The sequence below is a fragment of the Camarhynchus parvulus genome, chromosome 29 (genome assembly GCF_901933205.1).
Source record: "Camarhynchus parvulus chromosome 29, STF_HiC, whole genome shotgun sequence".
Lineage (NCBI taxonomy): Eukaryota > Metazoa > Chordata > Aves > Passeriformes > Thraupidae > Camarhynchus > Camarhynchus parvulus.
In genome coordinates this window covers 2,504,366-2,519,206 of record NC_044599.1, presented here as the reverse complement: position 1 = coordinate 2,519,206, position 14,841 = coordinate 2,504,366, and the positions used below count along the sequence as shown (strand labels likewise).

Genomic DNA, 14,841 nt, shown 5'->3' with positions numbered 1-14,841 from the left:
CCTTCCCCTCGGCACCGAACCCCCGTGACCCCCGCCCGCCGCTCCCTCCGCCGGCCCGGACCCGGCCCGCGCTCCGGGGCCGCCGCCGCCCCCCCCTTTGTGCCGCCGCCTCCGCCGCCACCGCGGCGATCGCGGGAGCGGCGAGAGCGGCGGGGACCCCCGGCCCCCCGGGGCTCCCCCCGACCCCCGACCCCCGGCTCGGTGAGTGCGGGGCCGGGGCGGGCGGGGGGCGGCGGGCCCGGCGCGGTGAATATGCAATGGCGTAATTAGCATAATTTATATATTTATGATAAAGAGCGCTGGGGGGGGCGGGGAAGGGGAGAAAACGGCGGAAAACGGGGGACAGCGGGGGCGCGCGGGATTTGGGGGGAAAGGGGGTCAGGGCAGGTTTGGGGCGCAGAGGGGCTCGGAGCGGGGCGGGGGCCGGAGGAGAACTGGGGAGAACTGGGAGGAACTGGGGAGAAACGCGCAGGAACTGGGGGGGACACGGTGGGGACAGGGGGATCGGGGGTGCCAGGGGGGGACCCCGGCTTAGGGGACACCCCTGGGGGAACCCCGGAACTGGGGGGGCAGGGAAGGGGGGCTGGAGAGCCCCGGGGCAGGGAAAGGGGGGGTGTCCGGGGGGGCAGGGGGATTTGGGGACACAGGGCGGGGTTGGGGACAGTTTGGGGGTCCTGCTCGGGGGGGGGACAAAGAGACCCAACAGGATTTTGGTGGGGGGGCAGAGGGGTTCGGGGGGAACTGGGCAGAACTGGGGGGACACGAAGGCTCCGAGTGGGGGCAGGTGGGAGCGGGGGGCACCTCGCACAAGTGGGGTCCCTGGGGGCAGCCCGGAATTTGGGGCGCGTCCGTGAAGGGGGGGAATGGAGAGCTGGGGGGCAGGGAACGGGGGTGACCGCCCTGAGCGGGGCGTGAGGGATTTGGGGGGGCGGGGGGTGGATTTTGGGGTGTAGGAGAGGAGAAGCAGTGCTGAGGGGGGTAGGACATTGTTGGGGTCCCGGGGGGGTCCAAGGGGGATTTGGGGGGGGGGAAAGACAGATTGGGGGGGTCTGTGGGGCTTGGAGGGGGCGCTGGGTTTGTGGGGGAAACTGGGGGGACACCACGTGTTGGGGGGCACAGAAATGGGGGGTGAAGGGGACCTGGGCTAAGGGGGGTCCCTGGGAACTCCCCTCAATTTTGGGGTCCAGGAAGGGGAGGAGGGGCTGAGAGCCCCGGGGCAGGGAAAGGGGGATCGGGGGGGGCAGGAGGGGAGACACGGGCTGAGGGGTGGGGGGCAGTTTTGGGGTCCTGCCCGGGGAGGGGCCACCGGGATATGGGGGGCAAAGGCAGTTGGGGGATGAGAGAGGTTTGGGGGGTCTGGGGGGGAATTGGGGAGAACGGGGGGCCACGAAGGCTCTGAGTGGGGGCAGAGGGAGGTGGCGAGGGTTTTGGGGGGGCTTTGGGTTAGTGAGGGTCCCTGGATCACCCCGGATTGGGGGGTCAGGGAAATGGGAGGAGGGGGCTGGAGACCCCCGGGGCAGGGAAAGGGGGGGTGAATGCCCCGGTGGGGGTAGCAGGAGGAGTTCGGGGCTGAGTTTTGGGGTGCAGGAGAAGAGAAACAGGTGGGGGGCAGGACGTTATTGGGGACCCCCAGAGGGGAGGCAGTGGGATCCGGGGGGGAAGGCAGGGCAGGGGAATTGCAGGGGGGTACCGAGGTTTGAGGGGCAAAGGAAGGTGGGGGGGTATCCAAGGACATTTTGGGGTGCTGCAGAGCGGTGGGGGGGGGGGCTGTGAGGGTTTGGGGGACTGAGCACCCCATAGAGGGGGGCATTGCCCCCACAGCCACCCTGAGCCCCTCCTTTGGTGGTTTTGGGGTGGGGGGGCCTTCCCCGGGAGCTGCACAGGGGTGGGGGCCATGGGGGGCCTCACTTTGGGGGGGGGGGGGGCTGGGTTGTCCTGTGCCCCCCAAACCTGTCCTCAGCCCCTCCATCCATGGCCATCCCGGGGTGACTCTTGTTCTTCAACCCCTGCACCCCACGTGAGCCCCCCAAAGGAGCAGTGGGGGCACAGCACTGCCCCTCCATCCCATCCCATTGATCCCATTGATCCCATTGATCCCATTGATAGCGTCCCATTGATCACATCCCATCCTATTGATCTCATCCCATCCCATTGATCCTGTTGATCCTATTGATCCCATCCCATTGATCCCATCCCATTGATCCCATTGATCCCATTGATCCCATTGATCCCGTTGATAGTGTCTCATTGATCACATCCCATCCTATTGATCCTGTTCATCCTATTGATCCCATCCCATTGATCCCATTCCATGGATCCCATTGATCCCATCCCATTGATCCCATTGATCCCACCGATCCCATTGATCCCATCCCACTGATCCTATTGATCCAGTTGATCCCATTGACCCCATCCCATTGATCCCATTGATCCCATTGATCCCATCCCATCTATCCTATAGATCCCATCGATCCCATTGATCCCATCTCATTGATCCTATCGATCCCATTGATCCCATCTATTGATCCCATTGATCCCATTGATCCCATTGATCCCATCCCACTGATCCCATTGATCCCATTGATCCCATCCCATCTATCCTATTGATCCCATCGATCCCATTGATCCCATTGATCCCATTGATCCCATTGATCCCATTGATCCCATCCTATCCCATTGATCCAAATAATCCCATCCCATTGATCCCATTGATCCCATCCCATCAATCCCATTGATCCCATTGATCCCATCCCATTGATGATATCAATCCCATTGACCCCATCCCATCCCATTGATTCCGTTGATCACATGCCATCCCATTGATCGCATCCCATCCCATGGATCCCATTGATCCCATCAATCCCATCCCATTGATCCCATGGATCCAATCCTATCCCATTGATCCAAATAATCCCATTGATCCCATTGATCCCATTGATCCCATCCCATCGATCCCATCAATCCCATTGATCCCGTTGACCCCATGGGATGCAGGTCCAGGGGTTCCCGTGCCCTCGGGGACACTCAGGACCTGGCATCGCTCCCCAGGTTCTGTTCTGGGGGCACCAAACTCCGCCCTGGCCTTGGCAGGGATTGCAATCCCGGAATAAAAACTCCTGGGGTGACCCTGTGGGGCGGTGTTCGGGGGTCCCCAGGACAAGGTGAGAGAATCTTGACTGAATGTTTCAGAAGGCTGATTTATTATTTTATTACATATATCATATTAAATATGTATCATAAAATAATAAATAATGTATGATATAGAAATATATATAATAAATATATATAATATATAAATATGTATCATAAAATAATAAATATACTAAAAGAAAGAGAAAGGAGACATCAGAAGGCCAGACAAGAATTAATAATACAAACTCGTGACTGCTCAGAACCTCGACACAGCTGGACCATGATTGGTCATCAAGTAAAAACAATTCACACGGGACCAATCAAAGATTCACCTGTTGGTAAATGATCTCCAGACCACGTTCCAAGCACTCAGATAATTATTGTTTACATTTCTTTTCTGAGGCTTCTCAGGAGAAAATCCCAGGAAAAGGATTTTCATAAAATATCCCAGTGACACCACTGCAGGCTGCTCCTGGTGCCAGGGGCTCCAGAAATGCTGCAGATTCCATTTGGGGTCGGGGATCCTGCCCCCTGTTCAAGTTTTATTCTTATTATTTCATTTTATCAAAAAATTTAATAATAATGTGTTTATTATCATCATGTTTTGGGTTTATTATTATTTGGTTTTATTAGTTTTATTTTATTATGATTATCATTATAATTATTATGTTTTGGTTTTATTGTTTCTTTATTACTATTATTTTATTAATATTATCATTATTATGTTTTATTTTACTATTATTATTATTATCATCATAATCATGTTTTGGTTTTATTATTATTTGTTTTTAATTTTATGTTGTTATTATTATTATCATTATCATTATTATGTTTTGGTTCTATTATTTCTTTATTACTATTATTTTATTAATATTATCATTATTATGTTTTATTTTACTATTATCATTATTATCATAATTATCATCATTATCATGTTTTGGTTTTGTTGTTATTTTTAAATTTTTTGTTTTTATTGTTGTTTTATTTATTATTATTATTATTCACCAAAACATAATAATAATGGTAATGGTAATGATAATAATAATGATAATAATAATTATTATTATAATAATGATAATAATAATTATAAACCCAAAATATAATAATGATGGGTCCAACTTTTGGACCCATCTCTGCCTCATCAACACTTAATTAACATGGAAATTAAATCCACATGGAGACTAGGAGCATCCTAAATATGCTTCTCTCACCTTTTTTCCCCTCTTTCTTTATTTTTAATAATTTTATTAATATTTTATGCATTTTATGCCTTCCTTCCATCTGTTGCTCCGTGGCTGCTCCTCCCTGCCTGCCCTCACCACCATCTGCATAAATTATTTGTCACATTAAACGCCAAAAAATGCCCCAAAAAGTGTGAAAATCGGGATGTGTGATGGGGAAAGGATCTGGAGCTGGATGCCCACCTGCATCCAGCCTGGAATCACAAATGTCTGATTAATTGGCTCGTTAATTAGTCTTCTCTCCCGGGTTATTTGTGTCTCCTCCCAGCAGCAGCAGCAGCAGAGAGAAATCCAAGGATTTCTCCTTGAAACTTTCCTGTTTCTCCTGGCTGAGTCACCTTTCCCCAAACTCCCCTTTTGGGGGGGATCTTTGGGGGGGATCCTGGGGCTCCCAGGTTTTTGGGGAGCACGGGAGCAGCCAGAGCTCAGTACAGAACATCTCCAATGTTTTGTGTCCCTGCAGGCCAAACCCAGGCGCCCCAAAACTCGGAGGAGCCCCGGGAGCCGGAGCCCCAAAACCAGGAGGGGCAGAACCCCAGCGACCCCAAAACCCAGAGAGCCAGAGACCAGACACCCCAAAACCTGGAGAGCCAGAGCCCAGACACCCCAAAACCCAGAGAGCCGGAGCCCAGAGACCCCAAAAAACAGAGCTCAGAGACACCAAAACTAGAGAGCCACAGCACAGACACCCCAAAACCCAGAGAGCGGAGCCCAGAGACCCTAAATCCTGCACAGCCAGAGAACAGAGACCCCAAATCCTGCAGAGCCAAGCCCAGAGACCTGAAAACCAGAAAGTCGGAGCCCAGAGACCCCAAATCCTGCAGAACCAGAGCCCAGAGACCCCAAAACCAGAGCCCAGAGACCCCAAGACCCACAGAGCCGGAGCCCAGAGACCCCAAAACACAGAAAGCCAGAGGCCAGGCACCCCAAAACCCAGAGAGACAGAGCCCCGAGACCCCAAAATCCAGAGCCCAGAGACCCCAAAACCTGCACAGCCAGAGCAAGACACCCCAAAACCTGCACAGCCAGAGCCCAGAGACCCAAACTCCTGCAGAGTTGGAGCCCAGAGACCCCAAAAACTGGAGAACCAGAGACCCCAAAACCAGAGAGCCAGAGCCCAGAGACCCCAAATCCTGCAGAGTCGGAGAGCAGACACCCCAAAACCCAGACAGCCAGAGCCCAGAGACCCCAAATCCTGCAGAGTCAGAGAGCAGACACCCCAAAACCAGAGAGCCGGAGCCCAGAGACCCCAAATCCTGCAGAGTCGGAGCGCAGAGACCCCAAAACCTGCACAGCTGGAACCCAGAGACCCCAAAACCTGCAGAACCAGAACCCAGAGTTCCTGAGAGCTGCAGCCAGGACGGCAGAGAGCCAGAGCCCCGAAACCCCAGGAACCCTGAAACCCCAGGAACCCCAAAACCTCGGGAGCCCCGAAACCTTGGGAACCCTGAAACCTCGGGAGCTCTGAAACCTCGGGAGCCCCGAAACCCCAGGAGCCCCCAGCCCAGGCCGGGGGGCAGGAGCCACATCCAGCCCCGTGTGCAGAGGGAGGGTCCCTCACCCCAGAGCGAGCAGTGGGTGAGTACCTGGGACCCCCAAAATCCATGGGATTCCCTTCCTTTCCCCCTCCCATTCCCCCTTTTCCCCTTCCCTGTCTGTCAGGAGTGGGGGCAGGGGCGGGGATGGTCCCACCTGGGACAGGGAGGAGCAGAAGCTTTCCCGCCTTTTCCCACCTTTTCCCACCCTTTCCCACCTTTTCCCACCCTTTCCCACCTTTTCCCACCCTTTCCCCCACCCTTTCCCACCCTTTCCAGCCTCGGGAGGAGGAAGAAGCTGCCCCAGCACTTTGGGGTGTTCCCCCAGATCCCGGCAGCTCTCCGGGGCAGGTGAACCCACCTGGGGGATGAATCCAGAGCCCACCCCCCCGTGACTCCTGGAAGTGTCCCCAACAGTTTGGGTCCCCTCAGGGACCAGCAGGGCCTTGGGGGGCGGCCAGGTGTCACCTGGAGATTTGGGGACCCTCTGTGGGCTCCGGAGAGGCGCTTTCACCTGGCCCATCCCGGGTTTTTAGGGTTTCAAAGGGGAGAGGGGGAGAGAGGAACCCCAACCCCACCCCCAGGGGACCCTCAGGCCCTCACCCCGCTGGTGACAGCCCCTCGTTGTCCCCTGGTGCAGCATGTGGCACGTGTGACCCTCCCCACCTGTGCCAGGCCACCATGGAGCCGTGCCCGGGGCAGCCCCAGGAGGCCCTGCTGACGGTCAACGAGCAGGTACGGCCCCCAAAACCGGGCTGGGACCCCAAAACCGGCTGGGGTGGGACCCCAAAACCGGGCTGGGACCCCAAAACGGGCTGGGGCCCCAAAACCGGGCTGGGGTGGGACCCCAAAACCAGCCCAGGCTGGGACCTCAAAGCTTGGGCTGGGACCCCAAAACGGGCTGGGACCCCAAAACCGGGCTGGGGCCCCAAAACCGGGCTGGGCTGGGACCCACACCGGCATGGTGGGACCCAAACTGGGCTGGGACCTCAAAACCAGGGTGGGACCGCAAAACTGGGGCTGGGACCTCAAAACCAGGCTGGGACCTCAAAACTGGGCTGGGACCCCAAAACTGGCCATGGGTGGGACCCCAAACCGGGCTGGGGACCCCAAAACCGGCCACGGGGCACCCCCAAAACCGGCCCGGGGGTAGGACCCCAAAACGGGGCTGGAGAGGGGGACCCAAAACCGGGCCTGGACTGGGATCCCCACCCCAAAACCGGCCAGGAGGGTAGGACCCCAAAAATGGGCTGGGACCTCAAAACTGGCCATTGGTTGGACCCCAAAACGGGGCCAGGGGTGGAACCCCAAAACCGGGCAGGGGAGTAGGAACCCCATCACCAAAACGGGCCGGGGGTGGGACCCCCACCCCAAAACTGTGCCAGGGGTGGGACCCCAAAGCCGGGCTGGGGAGGGGGACCCCAAAACCGGGCCTGGACTGGGATCTCCACCCCAAAACTGGGCTGAGGGGTGAGACCCCAAAACTGGCAGGGGTGGGACCCCCCCTGTGTGCCCTGGGATGGGCTGGATCACCTGCAGGAGATTTGGGGGGCTCACCTGGCCCTGTGCCACACCTGTGGGGCTGGAGGGGACACTGCAGGTGTGGGGCGCTGGTTTGGGGGGCTGTTAGTTTGGGGGGCTGTTAGTTTGGGGGGCTGTTAGTTTGGGGGCTGTAGGGGGGTACCCGCTGTGTTTTGGGGTGCTGCGGGTTTGGGGTGCTGCGGGTTTGGGGTACCAGCTCGATGGGTTCATACAGGGTCAGGTGGAACAGCCAGGTTTAATGAATCATTAATTAATCCCCAGTTTAATAAAGGACGATAGGAGACAAGGACCGCAGAACAAAGGTGGGAAAAACGCATTCACTGTCCTGTGAAAATTTAAAAGTTTGGTAAAGGACAATAGGAGACAAGGAGAACAGAGCAAAATTATGTGAAAAACACGGTCAGAGTCCTGTGAACATTTAAAAAGTTTAGTAAAGGGCAGTAGCAGACAATAGGAGACAAGGACCATAGAGCAGAGGTTGTGTAAAAAACCACGGGCAGTGTCTGTGAACATGTAAAAAGTTTTATAAGGGATGATAGTAGACAAGGACCACAGAGCAAAGGTGTGAAAACCACGGTCACTCTCTTGTGAGAATTTAAAGGTTTTATAAAGGGCGGTAGCAGGCAAGGAGAACAGAGCAAAAGTTATGTGAAAAACATGGTCACTGTCTTGTGAAAATGTAAGAAATTCAATAAAGGACGGTAGGAGACAAGGACCGCAGAGCAATGTGTGAAAAACACATCCACTCTCCTGTGAACGTGTGAACAGTTTAATAAAGGATGATCGGAGATACGGAGATAAAGAAAAAAGGTTGTTACGGCATCAGCCAAGCCCATGCTGTTATCTTCAGGGATACCCCTTAAATACCTGTCCCTTTACATCATTGCTTTGCATATTCATAGGTCCGTATGTATATCCATAGACTAATTTGCATATTCAATGCGCTATTTTGCATGGCCCCTCCTCGGGGCCGCCTTTTTGGAGCCGGCTGTTTCCCGGCTTGGTTTTGGCTCCTTCTCTTTGTCACCTGCAGGTTTTGGGCCCGGCCCTCACCGCCCTCCGAGGTGAGCGCTGTGAAAAAAACGCCGATCGCTCGGGTTTAAAATTGTAAAAAGTTTAATGATAATAAAACGGTTATAAAAATAGCAATATAATCAGAGTAATAAAAATGTGGAGAATTAGCATTTATGACAATGTGAGACAACGAAAACAAAGAGTTAAGGACAGTCCGGGTACCATTTTCTGGGCAAAATAACCCGAAAAATGACACATGTTAACAGGTGTGCTCGTTGTGTGTTCTCGTGTGCACAGGTGTGCTCATTGTGTGTCCTCATGTGCACAGGTGTGCTCACTGTGTGTCCCTGTGTGCACAGGTGTGCTCATTGTGTGTCCTTGTGCACAGGTGTGCTCATTGTGTGTCCCTGTGTGCACAGGTGTGCTCATTGTGTGTCCTTACCTGCACAGGTGTGCTCATTGTGTGTCCCTGTGCACAGGTGTGCTCATTGTGTGTCCCCATGTGCACAGGTGTGCTCATTGTGTGTCCCTGTGTGCACAGGTGTGCTCATTGTGTGTGTCCCGTGCATGTGTGCTGTGCACAGGTGTGCTCACTGTGTGTCCCCATGTGCACAGGTGTGCTCATTGTGTGTCCCCTGTGCACAGGTGTGCTCATTGTGTGTCCCTGTGTGCACAGGTGTGCTCATTGTGTGTCCTCGTGTGCACAGGTGTGCTCATTGTGTGTCCCTGTGCACAGGTGTGCTCATTGTGTGTCCCCATGTGCACAGGTGTGCTCATTGTGTGTCCCTGTGCACAGGTGTGCTCATTGTGTGTCCCGATGTGCACAGGTGTGCTCATTGTGTGTCCCTGTGCACAGGTGTGCTCATTGTGTGTCCCTGTGCACAGGTGTGCTCATTGTGTGTCCCTGTGTGCACAGGTGTGCTCATTGTGTGTCCCTGTGTGCACAGGTGTGCTCATTGTGTGTCCCTGTGCACAGGTGTGCTCATTGTGTGTCCTTGTGTGCACAGGTGTGCTCATTGTGTGTCCATGTGCACAGGTGTGCTCATTGTGTGTGCTTACCTGCACAGGTGTGCTCATTGTGTGTCCCCATGTGCACAGGTGTGCTCATTGTGTGTCCCTGTGTGCACAGGTGTGCTCATTGTGTGTCCCTGTGTGCACAGGTGTGCTCATTGTGTGTCCCTGTGCACAGGTGTGCTCATTGTGTGTGCTTACCTGCACAGGTGTGCTCATTGTGTGTCCCCATGTGCACAGGTGTGCTCATTGTGTGTCCTTACCTGCACAGGTGTGCTCACTGTGTGTCCCTGTGCACAGGTGTGCTCATTGTGTGTCCATGTGCACAGGTGTGCTCATTGTGTGTCCTTACCTGCACAGGTGTGCTCATTGTGTGTCCCTGTGTGCACAGGTGTGCTCATTGTGTGTCCTCGTGTGCACAGGTGTGCTCATTGTGTGTCCCTGTGCACAGGTGTGCTCTCTGTGTGTCCCTGTGTGCACAGGTGTGCTCATTGTGTGTCCCTGTGCACAGGTGTGCTCTCTATGTGTGTCCCCGTGTGCACAGGTGTGCTCATTGTGTGTCCCCATGTGCACAGGTGTGCTCATTGTGTGTCCTTACCTGCACAGGTGTGCTCATTGCGTGTCCTCGTGTGCACAGGTGTGCTCATTGTGTGTCCCTGTGCACAGGTGTGCTCATTGTGTGTCCCTGTGCACAGGTGTGCTCATTGTGTGTCCATGTGCACAGGTGTGCTCATTGTGTGTCCTTACGTGCACAGGTGTGCTCATTGTGTGTCCCTGTGCACAGGTGTGCTCATCCCGTGTGCATGGGGTGTTACCCCACCCAAACAGGCATTGTAACACAAGCACACTGGTATCAGTATTGCACTACTATGGCTAAGCTTAATTAGCAGCAGAAATAAAAATTATATCTGTATAACAAAGTTACTTTAACGTCCCACATATAAAATCCATTTAATATTTGCAAAAAGCCAATATTAATGTGTGTATCTACATCAGCTATTGCAATGAGCTTAATTAACAAATACAAAATATATCTTTATAGCAAAGGCACTTTAACACATATAAAATCCATATTAATATTTGCAAAAAGCCAATATTATAGTGTGTATCTATATCAGCTATCTCACTCAGCTTAATTAACAAATACAAAATATATCTTTATAGCAAAGGTATTTTAACACATATAAAATCCATTTTAATATTTGCAAAAAGCCAGTATTATAATATCTATCTATATCAGATATTGCACTGAGCTTAATTAGCAGCAGAAATACAAACTATATCCTTGCAACAAAGTTACTTTAACACATATAAAATCCATTTTAATATTTGCAAAAAGCCAGTTTTATAATGTGTATCTATATCAGCTATTTTGCTGAGCATAATTAACAAATACAGACTATATCTTTATAACAAAGTTACTTTAACATATATAAAATCCATTGCAATATTTGCAAAAAGCCAATATTATAGTGTGTATCTATATCAGCTATTGCAATGAGTTTAATTAGCAACAGAAATACAAATTTTTTTATTTTTTTTAATAGCATAATGTTATCTACATCACTATTTCACTGCAACACATATTTTTATAAGTTACTTTAACACACATAAAATCCATTTTAATATTTGCAAAAAGCCAGTATTATAACGTGTATCTATATCAGCTATTGCGCTGAGCATAATTAATAAATACAGACTATATCTTTATAAGAAAGTTACTTTAACATATATAAAATCCATATTAATATTTGCAAAAAGCCAATATTATAATGTGTATCTATATCAGCTATCTCACTCAGCTTAATTAACAAATACAAAATATATCTTTACAACAAATTACTTTAACACATATAAAATCCACTTTAATATTTGCAAAAAGCCCATATTATAATGTGTATCTATAACACTGAGAGCCTGGGGTCCATCCTTGGAACATTGATAATTTAGGGGTTTTCCCCGTTGTTTCTTTCATCTTTCAATATCCAGTTTCATTCATCAGCAAACCTAAAGTTTATTTGTAAAAGCAAACCTCTTTTTCCATTCATCAGTCAGTGGAAACCTTTTTGATTTTAAACTTCTTCAGCTTGCTGTGCACACACTCCGCCCACCACACACTTCCAAAACTTTTCACTATTTCTACGTTTTAGCCAACAAAAAATTCATACCCATTGGCTATAAATCACAGAATTGTCATTAATTAGCAGTTCATCCTCTATTGATTATTGATTTCTCTTCTTGTGCTGTTTCATTCCCATTTTCAGTCTCTTTATTGCCTTTTTCCCAGCCAGGGTGAGTTCCAGCACAGCTGTGTGCTGCCTGCGTCTCTTCTTTATCTCTGGGCTCTGCAGAATGTCCTTGTGCTCCATAAATCCGCATTCCTCCCGTCCAATCCCAGCAAAAACATCTCCCTGTCTCGGGCTTTGTTTCTTGAAAAGCAGCGAGGTTTTTCAGCACAGCTCCAAGGCTCAGCCCCTTCCCCAAACTGGGCTCCCAAAATCGCGTTCGGTGACGAACCTTGCTAAGGGCTGGCTGCATTGCTGGAAAACTTAATTAGGACAATTAATTCGGACGGTTATTAGGAAAGTTTTATCATTTCCAATGCAAGTTTGTGAGTGGTTCAGGAAGGGTTGGGCGTGTCAGGAAAAATAATCCACAAACACCAGAGGTTTGTGTCCAAGAGGAGCCAGAGGAGTCGTTTTGCTTTATTCCAATAAAGGGAGAGGCCATGGGGCATTCCCCTGGGATCTCTCGGATTTTTGGAGGATGCAGCCTCCTTTTTATCAATTTCCCTCTCTTTTTCCCCATTTCTGAGGTGCCTGAGAGGTTCAGGCTTCCCAGAACACCTGATACCAAAGATTCCCCTCTTAGGTATAACCCTGCCCTTTAATTTTTAATTCTTATGGAATTCAGGGGTTTTTTCCCCATTTCTGAGGTACTTGAGAGGTTCAGACTTCCCAAAATGCCTGATACCAAAGATTCCCCTCCAATGCAAGACCCTGCCCTTTAATTTTTAATTCTTATGGAATTTTTTTAAATTTTTAATTCTTATGGAATTAGCGGTTTTTCCATTGGAATGTTGGCTCCCAGACACCTGAAGGAATGGGTAATCCCCTTACCCTGCCCTTTTTGTTTTCCCCATTTCTGAGGTACTTGAGGGGTTCAGGCTTCCCCAGAACACCCTGATAAAAAAAAAATTTTTATTTTTTTCATAGAAAGTTTTCCCCTTTCTGGTACTTGAGGGGTTCAGGCTTCCCAGAACACCTGATACCAAAGATTTCCCTATAATGTATAACCCTGCCCTTTTAATTTTTAATTCTTATGGAATTTAGGGGTTTTCCCCATTGTTTCTTTCATCGTTCAATATCCAATTTCATTTATCAGACGTTTTATTTCAATGTCTAATTTTCCTTTATCAGCAAACCCAAAGCTGATTTGTGAAAGTTTCTTTTATCTTTTTCCATTCATCAATCAGTGGAATCCTTCCCATTGTTTCTTTCATCTCCCAGTTTTATCCCCCAGCAGACCCAGAGCTGGTTTGGAAAGACAAATCCCTCATTGCTCTCGGGTGGGAGCAGGGGAGAGATTCCCTTGTGTTTGATCCCTGTTCCCTCTGCAGTCCTGTCTGGGGTGGGCCCCTGGGATATTTCCTTGTGTTTTCCCAAGGTCATTTCATCCCCTTGTCCATGACTCTGAAAAACTCAGAAAAATCATCCCAAATCTAAAGCCTTCCAAGGCAAAACTGATACAAATTCCTGCAGCTGGATGATTCCAAACATTCATTAATGCTTGTACCAACTCCCAGGCTTAATTTGGTTCAATTCCCCAGTTTTTAATTAGTTGAGACGAATTTATACATAAGATAAATGTACATTTAACCTAAGAGAAAAATAAAAGCTTTTCCCACACCATTCTTTTTTTTTTCCAGTAAAAAAAGACAAAATCAACTTAGCAAAAGAACCAAACTGACAGCACATGAAATAGTCTGCTTTAGATAATCCCAGCCATATTTAGTTGCCCAACAAGCTGCTCATAATAAAAATTACTAAAATTATTAAATTGATAATACAGGCAGTGTATTATCAATTATTAAATTGATAATACAGGCAGTGTATTATCAATTGTTAAATTGATAATACAGTGTCTTTTGGGGACAGTTAAAAGTCTCATTGGTCCCACACAGCTCGATGAGGTCCTAGAAAAGGGAAAATTCAGCCCAGGTCATTGAAAAGCAGGAAAAGGAGAAATCAGCTGAGGGTTGATTGAATTCCCAGCTCATTTTCTGCTCTGGCAGCTGCAGGGTGAAATTCTGGCATTGGTGGAGTGGCCACCCCAAATCCTGGGGTAACTGGGAGCCTTCCCAGCAAACCCAGTGCCCTCCCCACTCAGAACTGGTCAAACTGGTCAAACTGGTGGGGCTGGGAGGGTGAGACCCCCCCAGTGCCCAAGGAGCTGTGGGAATCTCGTCCTTTCCCCCCAGGAATTCTGATTTTCCCTCTTTTTGTGCCGCCCGAGCCCAGCGCTGCCCTGCTGTGCCGGGTCTGTCCTGCAGGAGCTGCAGCCCCACCACGCGGGGGGGCAGCAATGGTCAGAGCCAGAGGGGGAAAGGGACCTTTGGTGGCAGGGGACAGTGCGGGACCCTCGGGTGCCACGCTCAGCGAGGGGACAGTGACCTCTGAGTTACCCTCGGGGACAGTGACTGCTGAGTGACCCTCGGGTGCCACCCTCAGCGACCGCTGAGTGACCCTTGGGGACAGTGACCGCTGAGTGACCCTCGGGTGCCACCCTCAGGCAGTGACCCTGAGTGACCCTCGGTCGGGTGCCACCCGGTGCACATGAGGGGACAGTGACCTCTGAGTGACGCCACGGGGACCGTGGTGACCCTCATGAGTGACACCGTGACGGGTGCCACCCTCAGCGAGGGGACAGTGACCTCTGAGTGACCCTCGGGTGCCACCCTCAGCGAGGGGACAGTGACCTCTGAGGGACCCTCGGGGACAGTGACCGCTGAGTGACCCTCGGGTGCCACCCTCAGTGAACGCTGAGTGACCCTCGGGTGCCACCCTCAGCGAGGGGACAGTGACCGCTGAGTGACCCTGGGGGACAGTGAGCCCCTCGGGTGCCACCCTCGGTCCCCAGCCAGGGTCAGTGTCACCTCCCTGAGGGTCAGCTGGGCTTGGTGCCAGAGGAGACCCCACAGAGACCTGGGTGACACCAGGGACCCCAACACCAGCGCTGACCTCACTGACCACTGACCACATCCGAAGGACCCTCACTGACTCGCTGACCATTCAGGACCACTGACCACGGACCATATCTGCGACCCTCACTGACCACTGCACCCATGCCAGAGACCCTCACTGACC

The 14,841-nt window shown here is 50.9% G+C and overlaps 1 protein-coding gene across 1 annotated transcript in view; it reads left to right on the top strand.

Moving 5' to 3' along the window:
• The first annotated feature begins 5,618 nt into the window (after positions 1-5,618).
• POU6F1 (POU class 6 homeobox 1) overlaps positions 5,619-14,841 on the top strand; it is a 29,291-nt gene continuing 20,068 nt past the window's right edge. The window contains exons 1-2 of the mRNA XM_030967020.1: positions 5,619-5,951; positions 6,549-6,643. Of these exons, the coding sequence (XP_030822880.1) occupies positions 6,590-6,643 (54 nt within the window). The 5' untranslated portion in view covers positions 5,619-5,951; positions 6,549-6,589. The remainder of the gene's footprint in view (positions 5,952-6,548; positions 6,644-14,841) is intronic.